Source organism: Ailuropoda melanoleuca, chromosome 12, assembly GCF_002007445.2.
Source record: "Ailuropoda melanoleuca isolate Jingjing chromosome 12, ASM200744v2, whole genome shotgun sequence".
Taxonomy (NCBI): Eukaryota; Metazoa; Chordata; class Mammalia; order Carnivora; family Ursidae; genus Ailuropoda; species Ailuropoda melanoleuca.
The window spans coordinates 68,892,785-68,911,023 of NC_048229.1; the positions used below are offsets into that span (position 1 = coordinate 68,892,785).

General features: G+C 53.7%; 1 protein-coding gene across 2 annotated transcripts; it reads right to left on the bottom strand.

Moving 5' to 3' along the window:
- Nucleotides 1-1,754: 1,754 nt before the first annotated feature.
- Nucleotides 1,755-17,834, bottom strand: LOC100474931 (C-type lectin domain family 18 member A). Of its 2 annotated transcripts, XM_002930826.4 has the most exons (12): nucleotides 17,466-17,834; nucleotides 16,847-16,938; nucleotides 14,633-14,872; nucleotides 8,144-8,241; nucleotides 7,624-7,745; nucleotides 7,329-7,436; nucleotides 6,657-6,749; nucleotides 6,159-6,265; nucleotides 5,427-5,556; nucleotides 5,033-5,129; nucleotides 4,137-4,228; nucleotides 3,109-3,294 (listed from the first exon to the last, which is right to left on the bottom strand). In XM_002930826.4, exons 1-12 carry the CDS (start codon nucleotides 17,602-17,604, stop codon nucleotides 3,257-3,259), a joined length of 1,356 nt encoding a protein of 451 aa, XP_002930872.1. In that variant the 5' UTR covers nucleotides 17,605-17,834; the 3' UTR covers nucleotides 3,109-3,256. The 2 variants fall into 2 exon arrangements, with proteins under 2 accessions (XP_019649184.1, XP_002930872.1); XM_019793625.2 differs by lacking the exon at nucleotides 5,427-5,556 and having other exon boundaries at nucleotides 1,755-3,294; nucleotides 17,466-17,825.
- Nucleotides 17,835-18,239: the final 405 nt, after the last annotated feature.

Here is an 18,239-nt window from a genome sequence, read left to right on the forward strand (position 1 = left end):
ATAGAAGAGTATAAAGATTACCCCGAAGTCAAGGGCTGTAGGTCATAGGGTTTTGCTAATAGCACCACACGGCTCAAAGGAAAGAAAGACCAGCTCAGAGCCCAAATTCGCTGCTCAAGGCATGCTTAGAAAACCAGGAAATTTTTCTTTTTGCAGCTAAAAGGACGAGAGAGTAAGAAAACCAATCTTTCAGCTTGATCAATGGCTAGAAAGTGACACCATCAGGTGGCCTCACACCCTTGCATGGTCTCTAACTGGGAAAGAATGGAGACTGGGGGGCAGAGGTAATCAGAATGGGGCTCTTTGGGAAGGTGGGAGACTTAGGGTAGCCATACCCCCCCACCCCGATGGAGCCTCCCTTGCCAGCAGCAGCTACCTCTTGGTCATTCTGAACATCCTGGAAGCAGAAACTTGCTGGCTACTTGCCAAACTCATTCCCCTTCCCTGGACTCATGTCTAGGCAGAGTTTCTTTTCTTTCTTTCTTTCTTTTCTTTCTTTCTTTTCTTTTTCTTCTTTCTTTCTTTTTCTTTTTCTTTCCTTTCTTCTTTCTTTCTTTCTTTTTCTTTATTTTTTTTTAAGATTTTATTTATTTATTTGACAGAGAGACAGCCAGCAAGAAAGGGAACACAAGCAGGGGGAGTGGGAGAGGAAGAAGCAGGCTCCCAGCGGAGGAGCCTGATGCGGGGCTCGATCCCAGAACGCCGGGATCACTCCCTGGGCGATCACTCCCTGGGCCGAAGGCAGATGCTTAACGACTGCGCCACCCAGGCACCCCACTGGTGGAGTTTCTTGCCGTCGCTCACGGTTAGCGTGCTACGGGGGGCTGAGGGGGGCGGCCAGCAGCTAGCGTGTCCTTGAACAGTACACCCCCTAATGACCTTGTGGTGAAGGAGTCCCCTTGCGTGACCTACCCCATTGCCCCTTGTTTTCTCCCACCGAAATAACAAGTCAGGCCCCAGGGGGCCGATGACTTCAAATCCAGAAGGAGGATATTGAATCACCATAAGACCTGAGAGATTGTGCTAATCTGTGTGGGCAAAAACCTGGCAGAGTGATCAGGGGACAGCTTCGGAGGCTGGAGGACTGGGGAAGGAAGAATTCGAAATGGGGTTGGATGTATTGATGCTTAGGATTGCGTGGGGCCCGAGTAGCTGGGATGGTTCTGATTGTTTGCTGGGATGGTTGTTTGAAACCTGGGCTTAATTGTAGCCAGATAACCTTAGTTAATAGTGAAGAAGAAGGAGAAGGAGAAGAATGAGCCTAAGATTTACTGAGCATTTACTAGCCACCAGGCACAGTTTTAAACACTTTATACTTATTTCCCAAATTTACTTAGTTAGCAAGTGAGGTTTAGATGGTGTTCTCTGGATGAAGGAATCGAACAAATTAGGGCATGAGCTCAGCTGAGCTGGCGTTCATCCGTGTTTACCGGTCTCAGGCTCTGGTCCAGACACTTTAGCGTACCAACTCAGTTTATTATTCTCATTTTTTTAATTAAAAAAATTTTTTTTTAAAGATTTTATTTATTTATTTGACAGAGATAGATACAGCCAGCGAGAGAGGGAACACAAGCAGGGGGAGTGGGAGAGGAAGAAGTAGGCTCACAGCGGAGGAGCCTGATGTGGGGCTCGATCCCATAACGCCGGGATCACGCCCTGAGCTGAAGGCAGACGCCTAACCGCTGTGCCACCCAGGCACCCCTTAATTTAAAAATTTTTATTTATTTATTTGAATGAGAGAAAGAGAGCAGGAGCGGAGCAGAGGGAGAAGCAGGCTCCCCACTGAGCAGGGAGCCCAACGTAGGGCTCGATCCCAGGACCCCGAGATCATGAGAAGGTAGACACTTAACCCCGTGAACCACCCAGGTGCCCCTATTGTCGTCATTTTACAGGAGAGCTTGAGGCAGAGAGCTGTGTGAGGGCGACCTGGGGCTGAGGGGTTTCCCCGCATCTGGGGCGTGGAGTGTGAAGACCCAGACAGTTCCAGGCAGACTGGGGTGACTGGTCTCCTGATTAAGTAACTTGCCCAAAGGAACACCGGAAGTGGCAGAGCCTATCCTGAAGCTCAGGTGGTCTGACTTGAGGCTCAAACTCTTCCCCTCTGCCCGTGGTTCTCACACCAGAGCCTGCGTCTGAAGTAGCTGGAGATCTTGTTAAAAAACAACAAAACCCAAGCCCTGGCCTCACCCTCCTCGGCTTTGACGACTACTGCCGGCAATCCTGTGTCCTCCTGAACCCGGGCACCAGCCACCCCCATCAGCCTTCCTGGCTCAGAGGCCTTCCCCCGCACCCCCACGTGTTCCTCAATGACATCGCAGGGTTTGTGAGCGCAGGGGGCAGTGGCCAGGTCCTACCTGAAAAGTCCTGGTTCTGGGGTCCCGGGCCACACTCCCACCTCCAACCAGCAAAACAACTCCACACATCACAGTGTTCCAATGGGCCGGGGTGCTTTCCAGACCCTGATGAGGGCACCTCCTGGCCTCACCTGCACACACGGCCCCTCTCACCACTGTAGGGAGCAGAGGGAGCCAGGGCCACGACACCTCCCCCGCGCAGATAATCACAAAGAAAGTGGGAGGAACACACAGGAGCAGGCATAAGCAACACAGGGGTAGGGTGTGAGCAGAAGCATGGAACGCACAGAGCCAGGAGGGGGGGAAGAGGAGCTGGCGCGGGAAGTTAGGAATGCGAACAGTTTCTGAATCTGTGCATCCCTCAGGGGCTAAGACCGGAAAACTTCCAGAAGGTGGTCTGAGTCACGTGGGTGAGCAGGGAAGGGCCTGGGGTGGGTCATGGGCAGCCCGCAGTGAAGCCAGTCAGGCTCCCTTTGATCTTCCCGGGATCACCCTGGGTCGGCGGACCCCCTTCAAGACAAGCAGTCGCAAGTCCGACTGATTCATAACTTAGTTTAATCCTTTGTGGGGTGCACCCTGGGCAGTGAGGAACCTCCATCTGCCCCAGAGGCTCTGGCGACCACGAGGAGAGTGGTCTCTTCGGACTGCTGGCCGTGTCTCCGGTTCGGGCGCCTGACACCCATCTTCTCCATAGCAAGCTGAGGGGCCCCAGCTCCCCTCCCCCTATAGCAGACTCCCTCTGGGCTGGACTTGTACCCCCTGCCTCCCTCCTGCAGGGTCTCTCTGAGACCTCTGTGGATGTTGGCTGGTGGTCCTGGCCTGGCCCTTGTTCCAGACAGGCGGCAGCTGGGCGAGCGCGGCCGGGCATCTGGGTGCTGGCAGGGGAGAGGCATGGCCGAGTCTCAGGGCCCCAGGTCCCACCGGGAAATGTGCTCCTCAGCTGGAAAGGAAACCAGACAGAGCGAGGGTCAGTGGCAGCCCAGGCGGTCCTAGGATGGGGACCTTTCTGCGGTTGGTCCTGAAATTCCCACGTGGAGCTCCAGACCTTTCCAGCAGGTGCTGCTGGGGGCCGGTTCTGGGCCGGGTTTCACCTCTGCTCCCCGCCATAGTTCTCTGGTCTCTAGGGAATCAGGGAACACTGGTGACCCCAACAAATCCCTAACTTGCAGCTTTGGTGACAGGAGGAAAGGGACGTTGGAGAAATCCCAGGCCAGGCTGGCATCCCAGTTTCACGGCCACGTGGACGTGCTGTGAGATACTGGGCTTCTCTCTCCTCCCTGGGCCTCGGGGGCCGCAGGAGCCACAGACCCCGCGCGCTCAGACACTCCCCGGGCCTGTGACCTGGATCTCCGCGCACCTGCAGCGGGCCAGCAGGGACCAGCAGAGGGGAGCTTTGAGGGGCCCTCACCAAACTGGCAGATGTAGCGGTTTCGGGTTTTACAGCGCTGGTCGTTCCAGTTGAAGGCGGCTGAGGCCTGCAGCTCCACGCAGTTGCCGAACCTGCCAGGCCGACAAGTTGGGGGCTGAGCGTGGGGGAGTGAAAGTAGGAGCCCAGGAGGGGCTTAGCTTCCGCTGCAGCAGTCCCCCTGCGCCGAAGAGCCCCGTCCCACCCCCGAGCTCCCACGCCTGCTCCTCTGGCCTCTGCAGCTCTTCTCAGCAAAGGGGAGGCTCTCAGCACAGCCCCTGCCTGGGCAGCAGCTCCCCGGGCCTGTGACCTGGATCTCCGCGCACCTGCAGCGGGCCAGCAGGGACCAGCAGAGGGGAGCTTTGAGGGGCCCTCACCAAACTGGCAGATGTAGCGGTTTCGGGTTTTACAGCGCTGGTCGTTCCAGTTGAAGGCGGCTGAGGCCTGCAGCTCCACGCAGTTGCCGAACCTGCCAGGCCGACAAGTTGGGGGCTGAGCGTGGGGGAGTGAAAGTAGGAGCCCAGGAGGGGCTTAGCTTCCGCTGCAGCAGTCCCCCTGCGCCGAAGAGCCCCGTCCCTGCCCGGAGAGCCCCGTCCCACCCCCGAGCTCCCACGCCTGCTCCTCTGGCCTCTGCAGCTCTTCTCCGGGGGCTGTACCTGGAACACACAGGCCCACATCTTTCCTGCCAGCAGGGAGAAGGTGTGCCTAGGAGCCCAACCAGGCCCACGTCCTCTAGGTGACAGGGCAGGGGCATAGGCCTGGCTGCCATCAACCAGCTTGAGGGAGTGCGGGGCAGACTTTTGGAGCCCTTGGTGGTCCACACAATCTGACTTCCTCCACCCCTGCCCCTCCCGCCCTGGGCATTCCTGGGCTTTGAAGACCAGGGCAAAAGACCACATAACCAGAAGGCCCTCAGTAGAGGCTGGCGGGAGAGGGGATTGCTCAAGACCACCAGAATCAGTGTGCGGATACAGGCAGAGGAGTGCGGTGGGGGGCGGGGTGGATGGCTAACAGAGGACGATGGATGAGGCCTTCTGGAGTTCCCTCTCCCGTAGGTGAGCCCTGGAGGCCGGCCTGTACGTCAGCTCAGCACTGTGCCGCTACAGCTGTGCCCACGCCGCCTGGGCTCCTGGGCACCAGGGGAGGCCCTGGCCCTCAGGGGGCTCAGCCAGACAGCAGGCTGGGCGGAGTTTCTTCAGTGGCTTCTGAAGGCTCAGCAAGAGGGCTCAGGTGAGAGAGCGAGCCCAGGGGATGGAGGGCACCCCGGACTCACCCCTGGTTGTCAGGCTGTCCAAAGGCGAAACTGGTGAAGGACTGATGCTCCCCCGTGGTCCAGCGGAAGGAGTCCTTGGTGGTCTTGTAGGTGAGCCCTGGGCCACGGCAGCTGAGGTTAGTCCACAGCCCCGGGGCCCCACTCAGAGCCCTGGGCTCCCTGAGAGGAGCGCCCCGAGCTTGGAGCCTGCTGCCTCATGCCCTTTCTGCTGCCAGGGCTTAACCCCTTCCTAGCTCTTCCAGCCCCCAGTGGCTCTCCCTCTCCCTCCCTTCCCTGCTCTCCCCAGGGAAGAAGGTTGCCAGCCCTATTCTGGGCCCCCAGCCTTCACCACAACCTTACTGTCTGCTGGTGGGTTTTCACAGATTCCTGCACTCCCAACCAGCCAGGCACTCACCAATCCAGAAGTTTCTGGTCTCAAAGTCGCTGTCGGTCACCTCGTTGGTGGTCTCCAGACGGCCCAGGTAGAAGGCGAGGATGTCCTGCACTTTCTGGCTCTCAATCTGGGCTAGCACCCCACCTTTTCCCTGTAACCCCCACTCCAGGTCACACTGGCAGGGCCCCAGAGCTCAGGCCATCCCTTCCTGCCCATTGTGCCACCCCGCCACGGCCAGGGACATCATCTCCCCCACCCCACAGTCTCCTGCTTCTTAGAGTAGGGGTCCCACTTCCTCTCCCCAGCCCGCATCTCCTCTCTCTGGGCACGGGGGCCCAGACTGGCAGGGGCTTGCCCTTGGGAGGCTTTGTTTCATCTGTTCAGTGTCCTGAATACATTCGAATTGGTCACCAACATTAATACATTGAGAGATGCCAATGAAAATCTGAATTTCTGATTCTCTTGAAAAATCCCAAGTTCTGGCCTCCCTGAACTCCGCTACCTGCCTGGCAGCCAGCAGCTAGAGCTGAATCAGGACGGCTCCTTAGAGGGGGGTTGGGCGGGGCCTCCCCGTTGGGTCCCTCAGCTCATTCAATGACCTCCTGGCTTCCATGGGCCTCTGAGTTTGTGACCCCTGCTTTATACTAATGACCAGAGTCAGGTCAGGAGAAATTGAAGGAACCATCTCTTAGTCCAATAAGACCTTCACTAGAGACCGTGGGGGTCCCTGGGAAGGCAGGGGTCCACCGTCACCTGGCATTTCATCTTGGCTCCGTAGTACGTGTCTGCCTCCGAAGACACCAGGAAGCAGTCTCCGTCAATCCGCAGGTCACAAGTGTGGAAGGGAAAGTGCACCTTGGCTGCGGACAGGGGAGCCTGACTGCGTGTGGGGACTTCAGACACATGACGCCTTCTACCCCGCCGGGGAGCTAAGCTCAAGGAGCCCCTTCCTCTGGCCACTGTCTCCAAGCTGAAGAGTGGGTGGGAGTCAGTGGCGGGCTGGGGAATGGGTAACATCCAGTTGGCTCTCTTAAAAAAACAAAAAGGGTTTGTAGCATTTGCCAGTTTCTGTGATGTGAATACCCCCGCCGTGGTCGGTTTCAAGCTACCAACGCGATGTGACTGAGCAGGGAGTCGGGAAGAGATGCACCCAGTGGGCTCCTGTGAGCTGGTCTGAGCCGGATCCAGCACCCCGCTTGGGACTCCCAGGGGGTGGCCTGGCTCATCGGGAGACGTTGGGGCAGGACTCACTGGCACACTGGGGTCCCCCATAGCCGACATTGCAGACACAGGAACACTCCTCTTCCCGGAACCGGCCATGCACGCACTGCATGCTGCACCGCACTGTGGGGAGGCAGGGGGGTGGGAGCTCAGCCCGCAGCCCCTGGACCCCGTGCTGCCCCTCACAGGCCTCGGAGTGTGGAGGAATGGCCAACCGTGATGAGCAAGACCCTCAAGGATGGAACCCCATCAGGGCTTGGTGTCTGGTTTGATCTCCATGGTAGAGAGAAGCAAATTGGGGCTTGGGGGGTGACGTGCCTGTGGTCAAGAGCTGGGAGGGGGACAGTGGGACCAGAATCTACTTCTAGATCTTGATAATGTCCTCCTCCCACCATCCCAGGACCTAAGGGCCAAATCTGATGCCACTTTGAATCCCCTACACGGCTCAGGACCCGGCAGGTCCTCAGGCTGTTGGTTGAATGACTATATGAGGTGTTCAGCTCAGCGAGTACCTGGTCGGTACCCACATGCTCCCTCAGGACCCTCTCCAAACACTCCCAGTGAGGGTCACACGGCCCCGGGACACCCCGTGCAGGAACGTGTGTCCTCCCTCACCCCCTGCGCCACCTTCGGGGCCCTGGCCCAGACTTCACTTACTGGGCCCCTGGGCAGTTGGGACCTGGAGCTCCAGGAGCCCCTCACCTTGGCAGTATCTTCCTGTGTAGCCAGGGGGACAATGGCAGTGGCAGGTGCTGACGTTGAGATGTCCGTGGTTCCGGCAGCTCATGCGACATGGGTTCCTGGGGACCTCTGGTCAGATGAGGATGAATTCTGAGAGGGGGCCTCTTTCAGGCAGGCCAGCCGGGTGCCTCCCTGGGTGCCAAGGGCCAGGGCTTCGAGGACAGTCCCACCGGATGCTGCCACCCTCCACAAGGGTCACCACTTTGAGCTCTCTTGTACCCACTGCTCCAGCAGGAGGCAGGCAGGGTACACTTACCACAGAGCCCCCCTGCGTGGTCCCAGGCTTTGAAGCATCCAGAGACGCTGGCCGTGCAGAGGGAACACCAGGAGCCCTTCTTATAGGGGGCGATTGTCTTCCCGTTTACCTCCCAGTTGCCTCTGTGAGAGCAAGCACCAGAGGGCTGCAAGGGCCTGGCCTCGGGCAAGACAGGGGTGGCCTTGCTGCCTGCCCCACCGGCCCCTTCAGCTCCTACTGGCCCGCTCAGGGCGTCAGGGAGCTGGGGAGACAGGGAGATGTCCTCGGAAAGGAGAGATGGCCTCCAAACGAATACCAGTGCTCCATTCTCCCACCGGGCAAAGCCGAATGGTGCTGCCACGGAGCGGTGTCTGAAAAGCCACATTCTGCTGGGCTGGAATCTCGGGGGCTGCCCACTGCCGCACCCTCTTCCTTTCCTCTCCCCGTGAGGGGGCAGACCCAGGGGCAAAGGCCTTCGAGTGGGTGGTTGAGCGTTCTACCCCCGGTGGATGGCAGGGTAGCTGCAGGGGTGGCGGCTTACCCGGGAGAGTAGGCGCAGACGAAGGCTTCCAGCTCGGCCTGGGCCCCAGAGCACCGGTGCCATCCGCAGCCCAGCTGGCTCGAGGTGGCCCACACGAGCTGCAGGAGACACGGTGGCTCAGAGACCCTCTCATGGGCCACCCCACTCCCAGTGTGGGGGCCGACAACACAGATGATGCTTGCCTGGGGAGGGGGGACACAGCCTTTGCCCCAAATGAGGCAGACAGACCTCCCTCGGGGCCTCAGGAGCCGCAGCTGTGCTGGGCAGAGCTATGAGGACAGGTGGGAATAGCCTGGGAAGGCCTTCTGGGTGGGGAGAGGGGAGAGGTTTGGATCAGCAGATACCAGAAGAAAGGAGAGAGTCATGGGTGGGTGGCAAGCGGCAAAAGAAAGTCTCAGACCTCAAAGGTCTTGGGACAGATTGCACTCATGGCTACAACCCTTCCCTCCTCCCTGCAGCCGGCTCTTAAACGTGCCTTTGCGGTTCTTTGCAACAAGAGCAGGACTCTCTTTTCCAGCCTTGAATCTGGCTGACCCCGTAGCTTGCACTGGCCAACAGAGTGCAGCAAAAGTGATAGGGAGCCGGGAGGGCTGGCTGGCTCCGTCGCTTGACCATCCAACTCTTGGTTTTGGCTCAGGTCATGATCTCAGGGTTGTGAGATTCAGCCCCGCGTCAGGCTCCTGGCTCAGCGAGGAGGGTTCTTGGGAGTCTCTGCCCCTCCCCACTGGGTGTGTGTGTGTGTGTGTGTGTGTGCGCACACACGTGCGCATGCAGGAGTACTCTCTCACTCTCTAAAATAAATAAAATAAAGTCTTAAAAAAAAATGATAGCTGGTTTTGAACCTTGGCCTCAGGAGACCCCACAGGCAGAGGCGAGCCCACTCCCAGCCCACACAGCGGCTGATCACACTTGCACGTGGGCCCTGCAAAGACCAGAAGAACCTCCCCACTGGGCCCAGCCCAAACTGCCAACCTACAGAATCACAGGATGCTAACCTTCGCGGCAGTGCGTCATGCAACAAAAGCTAACAGGTATTGATCTCTGATGGTATTCAACACTTAGATTTAAAATCTTAAAATCAGTGACAGCTTGGAAACAGCACAGTCAATACAGGGGAATAGTTAAGCAAACTCCTGTAACGCTCAATATGACAGCTATAAAGTAGGGAGACACGGACAGATGTACCCAATAATTAGAGAACATACATTGTTTATAGGAATGCACGAAACTTTTTCAAATATTGACCCCTCACTTAACCACAAAGCAAGATTCAACAAAAACCAAAGGAACAGCATCTCATGGGCTGCATTGTATAAATTCAGTGCAATAAAATGTCAAGTAAATAACTTAGAAGTAAGGAAAGTTTGGGGCACCTGGGTGGCTCAGTTAGTTAAACACCTGACATTTCGGCTCAGGTCATGATCTCATGGTCCTGGGATCAAGCCCATGTCAGGCTCTGCGCTCAGCAGGGAGTCTGCTGGAGATTTTCTCTCTCTCTCTGTCTCTCCCCCCTGCTCGTTCACTCTCTCTCTCTCTCACAAATAATAAATAAATCTTAAAAAAAAAAAAAAAAAGAAGAAGTAAAGGGACACCTGGATGGCTCAGTCGGTTAAGCATCTGCCTTCAGCTCAGGTCATGATCCCAGGGTCCTGGGATTAAATATAAAAAAAATAATAGAGTAAACTGAATAAAGTAAAAGAAAGTAAATAATGGGGGTGCCCCATTAAAATACATAAACTTAAAAAAAAGTAAATAAAAATAAGAGTATTAAAAAAAAAAAAGAGGATAAAAACAAGTAAAAACTGATTTGTTAAAATAGACACACCTCTGGGAAGACTGGTAAAGAATGAAAGAGAGACTGCACAAATAAACAAAGCTGAAAAGTTTAAAAGGACCTAGCTACAGACACAGAAAATACTTTTTAAATCCCTGTTTAATCTGTTTAAGCCTAGAGTTTTTCAAAGATTTTATTTATTTATTTATTTATTTGAGAGACAGGGAGAGCAAGCGAGCGGGGGAAGGGCAGAGGGAGAGAAGAATCCGAAGCAGAGCCTGTGCTGAGCCCAGAGCTCAACGCGGGGCTGGAGCTCACAACCCCAAGATCATGACCTGAGCCGAAACCAAGAATCAGACGCTTAACTGACGTTCTGCTCTTATTTTTTTTATTTACTTTCTTTTTATTTTTAGGTTTTATATATTTTTCTTAGTAATCTCTATACTGAACGTGGGGCTCAAACTCATGACCATGAGATCGAGTCACATGCTCCACTAAGTGAACGAGGCACCCCCATTATTTACTTTCTCCTACTTTATTCAGTTTACTCTATTATTTTTTATATATTCTTGATACGGGTTCTTAGCTCATTAATTTTTAAGTCTTTTTCCATTTTTGCTGTATTCATTTAAAGCTGTGAATTTCCCTCTAAACTTTATTAGCTGCATCCTGTGAGTTTTGCCCTTCAGTGGTTTTATTGTCATTCAGACTTACATGTTTTCTCTTTTCCATCAAGAGGTCTTTGATTTTAAAGCATATATTTAAATTTCCTATGTTTTCTCCTTTTTTTTTTTTTTAAGATTTATTTATTATTTGAGAGAGAGAGAGAGAGCAGGGGGAGGGGCAGAGGGAGAGAGAAAATCTCCAGCAGACTCCCTGCTGAGCGCAGAGCCTGACATGGGGCTCCATCCCAAGACCCTGAGATCATGACCTGAGCCGAAATTAAATCAGATGCTTAACCGACTGAGCCACCCAGGTGCCCTCCTGTTTGATGCTAGCTTTAAATCTCTCTTCAATACTGAACGATCCTGACCAATAAATTGGAAAACATAAAATGGACAATTTCTTAGAAAATAGACCTTGGCAAAACAGTCTCAAGAAGAAGCAGAACATCTGAAGTGATCTCTGACCGTTTCTAAAAGCTGAGCCAGCAGTTCGAAATCCACACATACGTATGCGTGTACCCACAAAACAAACAACCCAAAAATACAGCAAGGCCCAAAGAGTTTTACAGGAGAGTTATAGCAAATATTATAGAAACTCTTCCAGGAAATAGAAAATGAGGCAAAACTTCCAACTCATTTTATGAGGTCGGTGCAGCATTGCTCTCACCCAGGTAAGGGCAGTATGAGGAAGGAAATCAGAGCTCAATTTCACTATCAAATAATAATTAGCAAACCAGGTCTAGCAATGGATTAAAAACAATAGCAGCACACACCCTGCATCACATTATTTCACATCGCGTGACATGCCAGCTTGGCAGATACTCAAAACGCTTAACAACCAGCAGGCATGGGTACTTGCCAGTCAGAACAGATGCTGGGCTGGAGCAGGATCCTAGAGACCTGCTACTGTGCCGGGCATTCCCTCTCTGGTTCTAGATCATGGGACAGATCCTAGGTATCCCAGGGAAGAGACTAGGCCAGGTGCATTCTGGGAACTTGGGGTAGCAACTGTTTACTAATATGTAAGTATTTTAGCATTTGAATAACTGTTATAGCCCATGGTGCATAGATGAATCACAGCCCTGTAAGTAGGAAGGCAAGGAAGAGTTAAAATTTAAAAATATATATTAATTACGATATTGAGATTATGTTTTCTAAAAAGAGCCAATTTTAGAGATATATACTAATTTATGGATAAAATTATGTGATGTCCGAAATTTGCTTAAAAATAATAGGAGAGGAGGGGCACCTGGTTGGCTCAGTCAAGTGAGTGGCCGACTCTTGATTTTGGGGCAGGTTGTGATCTTCGGGTCATGGGATTGGGCCCCGTGTCAGGCTCTAAGCTCAGCAGTGAGTCTGCTTGGGATTCTCTCCCTCTGCCTCCTCCCAGCTCATGCACACGCTCTTGTGATCTATCTAGGATAAATACTTTTTTTTTTTTAAGAAAAGAATAATAGGAGAGAAGAGGAAAAGGGTATAGATGAAAGAGGATGAGCCATGAGACCATGAGTTAATAGCTGTTGGAGCTGGGTGATGGGTGATACTACTCTGACTGCTTTGTATATGTTTGAAATGTTCTATAATGGAACGTTTAAAATATCTAACCAGGAAGATCTAGTATCGTGTAGCAACTTTGTACGTACATCCCAAAATTATTAATGTATTGCATCACTTTAATAGTTAAGGAAAAATCATATGATTATTTCAATAGATGTAGAAAAAGCATTTGATAAAACACAAGACCTATTCATGGTGTAAAAAAATCCCAAACAGGGGCACCTGGCTGGCTCAGTAGGTAGAGTGTGAGACTCTTGCTCTCAGGAGTCATGGGTTTGAGCCCCTTTGAGCCCCAAGCTGGGTATAGAGATTACTTAGAAACAAAATCTTTAAAAATCAATCAATCTTAACAAACTTAGACTAGAAGGAAATGTCTGTAACCTGATAAATGCTGTTTATTAAAAAGTTCATATGAGAGAATCGGGAGCCAAGCACATTTTTTAACAATAATAATAATAATATGAGGAATTTTCATTTCAAAACTTTCTATAAAGCCATAGTAATTAAAACATAATGTGTGCAGGGATAAACAAAAAAAGCAATAGAACAGAATCAAGAACTCAGCAATAGACCTATGGGCAGGTGTGAGATTGGTTATGACTAAGGTGGCATTGTGAGTCAGTGGGGGAAGGATTCAATACTCAATGGAAGGTACCCATTTGTGGTTTTTTTTTTTTAAGATTTTATTTATTTATTTATTTATTTATTTATTTATTTGAGAGAGAGCACAAGCAGGAGGAGCGGCAGAGGGAGAAGCAGGCTCTCTACTAAGCAGGAAGCCCAATGTGGGGCTCCATCCCAGGACCCTGGGATTATGGCCTGAGCCAAAGGCAGATGCTTAACTGACTGAACCACCCAGGTGCCCCAGAAGGTGACCATTTGGAAAGAGATCAAATTAAATCCTATGTCACACCCTGCATGAAATTTCCAGGTGGCTTAATGACGTCAATACAAAAAAGAAAAACATTTAAACTTTGGAAGAAAATGTATTTCTGATGTCAGAGTAGAAATGGATTTAATTCTTTGGTGGGGGAGGGGCAGAGAGAGGGAGAGAGAGAATCCTAAGCAGGCCTGGGGCTTGATTTCACAACCCTGAGATCATGACCTGAGCTGAAATCAAGAGTCAGACACTTAACTGACTGCGCTACCCAGGCACCCCTAGAAAATGATGTCTTAAACATGATACTACAAATGAATCAATTATACATTTTAAAAATTGAGAAAATGGATTAATTAATATTAAAATCTTCTAAAAGATTTATTTTATAAAATATAACATAAACAAAGAAAAATTACGAGCCATATACTAGGAAAATTTTTATCAACATGACCAACAAAGAGTAGAAAGAATATAGAAAGGATGCTTAAAAATTAATAAGAAAAAGATGTACCATGTTATAAAAATGGGCAAGGGGTATGAACAGGTAATTAACAGATCAGGAAATATGCTCCATTTCAAATTAAGTGTAAATTAAGGAGGCATTTCATGGTATTGAGTAGACCAAAATCCAGAAGCCTGGCAATACTGGGGAAGCGAGGACTGACTCGTGGGCAGTTGGAACAGTCGCTTTGGCAATAGTTCCTAAGGTCGTAACTATGCTATGACCCAGCCATTCGCCTTCCAAGTGCATCCTAGAGAAACGCTGGACACGTGTGCATGAGAGGACCTGCACTAGGATTTGTGCATTATGAAATGACTTTAAATAGTAAAAATGTAGAAATCACTCAGATGCCTGTAAATTGTAATTTATTCATAGTGAATCACCCATATATATCCAGATCCATGGAAGTAAATCTTAGAAACATGGTCAGAGGTGGTACACGAGACACACGGAGCAATCACAGAGTATTTAATAACAAACAACCCACTTGCAAAAACGGGAAAGGTATCAAAACACTTAGATGTGTAGTAAAGGTAGTAAACCATACTTTGGCTTTGCCTGTGTTTTTCAGTGCTGTACCCTAGCACCTAAACAGCACGAGGTATGGAGAACAAAACAGAGGGAACGTGCTTGGGAGTGATGCACATGGACTTCAGAAAAGTCACCTCTGGGGAGGGACAGAGGAAAGGGCAGGAGTAGGGCTTCAGTTTTGATTAGTTGTTTGTTTTAAAGATCTTATTTATTTATTTATTTGAGAGAGAGAGCGCGAGAGAGAGGGAGCACTGAGGCAGAGCGAGGAGCTTGATGTGGGACTCGATCCCAGGACCCTGGGATCATGACCTGAGCCAAAGGCAGACGCTTAACCGACTGAGCCACCCAGGTGCCTCCAGTTGTTGGTTTTTTCTTAAGAGATGAGAACAAATATAGTTAAACATTTTCTAAATGTAGATAGTGGATAAAAGGGAGTCCATTACTAGATTTATGTTTGAAATAGTTATGTTATGTTAGAAAAAAGGAAAACTATACAAATTGGAGGAAAAGCAGCCACCAATCTGAAGGCGAATGGTAGCCCTTCTGAGCTGAGCCCCGGGGCCCGGCGCCCCAGCCTCACCTGAGTATAGTGGGTGCAGGTGGCGTTGCGGGTGCACTCGGCTGCCGCATGGCTGTACCAGCGCCCCTCTGCGAACCACAGGCCCACCACGCCGACGAAAGATGCTGAACCCGCGGGCAGCAGCTGCACATTCCAGCCTACTTGCTGGGTGGCCCGAGGTGCTGACGTGGGCCTCTGGGCTGGGGCACCGCAGAGGGCCGCCCTGGCCTGAGCCCATCGGGCCAGGCTCTCACTCCAGTCCTGGGGGCAGCACAAACAGAGGTGTCAGCAGGGACCTTTGGGCCAGGCCTTAGTGATCCCATGTCTCCCCCCAGGTGCAGGGTCATGCTGAGAGCACTGGACGGGGAGTCTTGTTTCACCCACTTCACCCGGGGCCAGGGAAGGTCAGACGGGGCCTGCGAGGAGCTCTCAGAGATGCGTTGGTAAAAGCACCAGCGAGGTCTGGGCACCTGACCCGGGCCTCAGAGCTCCCATCCTCCTCACTCCTGTGTGGGTGCCCTTTGGCCCTGCCTTAGGCACCACCCCAGAGGGGGATGGGTGTTCCTGAGAGAGCAGTGCCAGCCCTGACGATGGGACTGGCTTCTTTGGTCATTTTTTCTGTCTGGTAATGTGAGCCCCGGGGCAGGGCCCAAGCCATTCAAACTGGTTTTGTGTTTGCCGTTAGGTACAACTGGCCCTAGCCATTGTCAGGAAGGCTTGGTTTCTCCCATTTGGCTTTTATTTGATGCAAAAGGCCTCAGTAGCCAGGCCGCTTTGTCCTGTCCCTGCTTCCCACCCTGGCCTTGTGTAGGAATGCCAACGGGGAAGCAGGACCAGAGAGGCTCCTGGCCTCAGGGCTTCGGCCTCAGCCAGCACCATTCTGTGGGGTGGCCTTAATCTTCTCTCCCCACCCACACACCAACAGACCTCCCCTCATACCCCCACGGCCACCCAGTCGTCTCCCTTCCTCTTAAATGAGGGGCTCAGCAATCAAGACAACTTGGGTCACGCCATCACCACACCCTGGGCCAGCCCAGCCACCTCGTCCCAGGTGTATGCCCTCTAGCAGTCCCCTAATCTCCATGAGACTCAACATCTGCATCTGTGAAATGGGGACAGTAAGGTACCTGCAGGGTAAGACTGTCGTGGGGATTCAAAGGGCACAGGGGAGAAAGTGCTGTGCTCAGGGTCTCACCCACCATGGGCAGGGTGGCCATTGCAATTTAGCTTCTCATGAGGACGGGAGCCAGAGCAGTGGGACTGTCTGGGGGGCCCCTTGGCAGCCCTGCACCCCCCTAAGAGCCTTAGCCTCCACTAGGTAAAAGCCCGAGAGGCCCACAGAGGTGAGGGCGGCTGAGTGGTGGGGCTGCAGTCTCATCTTTTATGAAATGCTGATTTCTAAGAGTTTGGCTAGAGTCCTGTGAAAAGTGTAGACACCGATGACCGGCTGAGCGGGAGCACTCCTCCGCTCCAGGCACTTGAGCTGGGAGCAGGGGATGTGAGCAGTGGGAGCCAGGACCTGGGACTGAGGAGGGGCACAGCTGCTGCAGAGCAGGGAAAGGGGAAGAAGCAACCCCCTCCCGCTGCCCGCCCCACCCCCACCTCCTGGGAAACTGACCCGGGAGCTCTCAAGGTCACCACCACGGAGCCAGCCTGGAGGAGTTTAGGGGAGGCAGCCATGGGGAACCTTGCCTACCCCCAACACCGTCCCGCCCTCACCCCCGGGCCTGCTAGCATGTGCTGGGGCAGCATTTCTGGGCCCCAGGATGATGGGGCCAAACTTGCACGTCCTACATCAGCCCCCAGAATAGGAGCGGAGGCCTTGGAGGGGCCCCTCCTCATCGCCCAGATAAACCAGGAAGAAGCCCTGGGTCCTGGTCACACTCAAGCCTCCTCCCTCAAGCAGGATGCTTCTCCCTCCCAGTCTTCTGCCCCTCTGATCCTGCTGGGACTCCTTTGTGGAGCTCCTCTTTCCTGCAGGGCTCCTTCCATGTCTTCTGGTCTCCAGGGCAACGGGATGGGATGTGAGGAAAGGCCAAAGGACGGCCGTTCTGGGCAGCAGGCCGCTGCGGAGCCCTAGCAACCAGGCACGGTCCCCCCCCCCCCGTGGGCAGGGTGACTGGCTGCCCCCTTGCCCTGCCCAGGCTGAAGGGCCCCTGGCACCCGCGTGGCCTCCTGAGCCCTGTTCCAGGGTGCGCCTCCAGCCGCCCCCTCGGCGAGCCCCTGGGTACTCACCATCCTGTGCATGTTGGCCGCAGGGGGGTGCACCCGGCTGCGCAGACGGTTGTGCAGGGAGAGAAGCAGGAACGTCTCCTTACTGCTCAGGGCTGGGGCAGGAGACAAGGTCAGGCCCCCTGCACAGCGGGACCTGGGCTCCCCCCGGGTGACCCTGGCTGATGGGGGGTTGCCATGGCAAGCTTAGAGGGCAGCCCTGACCTTAGGGGACAAGAACTGACGGGGCACGGGAAGATGGCAGGCCTGCGGGAGACAGAGAGCTCGGGGGTGGGAGAGAGGCAGGTGTACAGGGGCCCTTGAGCTGGGGGTTGGGCTCACAGGAGCAAAGGGGGGCCACGGGCTGGATGTGTGAAGGGGTCAGCCCTGGGGGCCCCAGCTGCAGACTCTGGGCTGGTATTCCTCCTCGACCCCCAAGCCTGGGCCCACTCCCCTTTCCTTCTGCTCCCCCATCCCAGCCTCCCCCATCCATCTTGGGTCCCTGGACTACCTGAAGGGAGCTCTTCCAACCACATTAGCCTGCCTGAGCTCAGGCATGGGCACTGGCTTCCAGAAGCCCTCTGGTACCCCTCCGTAGCACCCATAGCTTTTCCACCTCGTTCCTCACCCAGGGTCCCCTTACCTCCAGGCGTCAGAGCCCGTTCCTCCTGCCGTGGGAGTAGCTGCCCCTCTGTCCAGGCCATGCCAAGGAGAGCCAGGAGCACAGGCAGGAGGCCGGGCCGGTGGCCCCCCAGCCTGGCGGACGGCTCAGGCCACGGCATGGGCCCGGTGGGCGCTCTGGAGTGGCCTGGCTCAGTCGTCCAGCTTGCTTCCCAGGCTGGATGGAGCTACTCACAATCTCAAGGAGTCAGGCTGGACTGGCGGACAAAAGGGGGAGGCTGGTGAGTAATCGGTGTATCCAAAAAGCCTCCCGTTGACACTGGCATGAAGAGACAGCCAGCTCCAACCCTAGGGCTCCCTCCCTCCTCCAGCCGAGGGCCTGGCCAGCAGCCCTGCCCACAACAACCAGCCAAGCAGTGTGCACTGACCCTGTGGCCCCCTGCTAATCATTGCAGGATGATTAGAGCCCTTGGGGAGCCCTGGGAGACCCCGTTGATTGGCCCGCAGACATTCCAGGGCTGTGGATTAGCAAATCATGGCCGTGCCCTGGCTGGGACAGTGTCCTTCGGGCCCTCCGGCAGCTTCTAGGCCCAGGCCCAGGCCCAGGGCAGGCAGGCAGGAACTGGGCAAGACCCCAGGGGAGTTCTTCCCTTTCTTGGGAAGCTCATCCCAACCCCCAGCCATGAATTAAACATAGGCGGATGGTAACCACATACGAGGCAGGTGTCACGGGTGGGTGGGGGCCCTGGGGGGTTAGGTGTGTAGGGGAAGGGCCTGGGCTGCACCTGTAGGAGGA

What these genes read in the sequence shown, in the direction of transcription:
- LOC100474931 (XM_019793625.2), bottom strand. Translation starts at nt 17,604, where the DNA reads ATGCCGTGGCCTGAGCCGTCCGCCAGGCTGGGGGGCCACCGGCCCGGC. An exon ending in CCACGCAGGGGGGCTCTGTG is followed by an intron (nt 7,437 to 7,623) that starts GTAAGTGTACCC and finishes TCATCTGACCAG; the next exon opens with AGGTCCCCAGGAACCCATGT. An exon ending in GAGCCAAGATGAAATGCCAG is followed by an intron (nt 5,130 to 6,158) that starts GTGACGGTGGAC and finishes GCCGTGGCCCAG; the next exon opens with GGCTCACCTACAAGACCACC.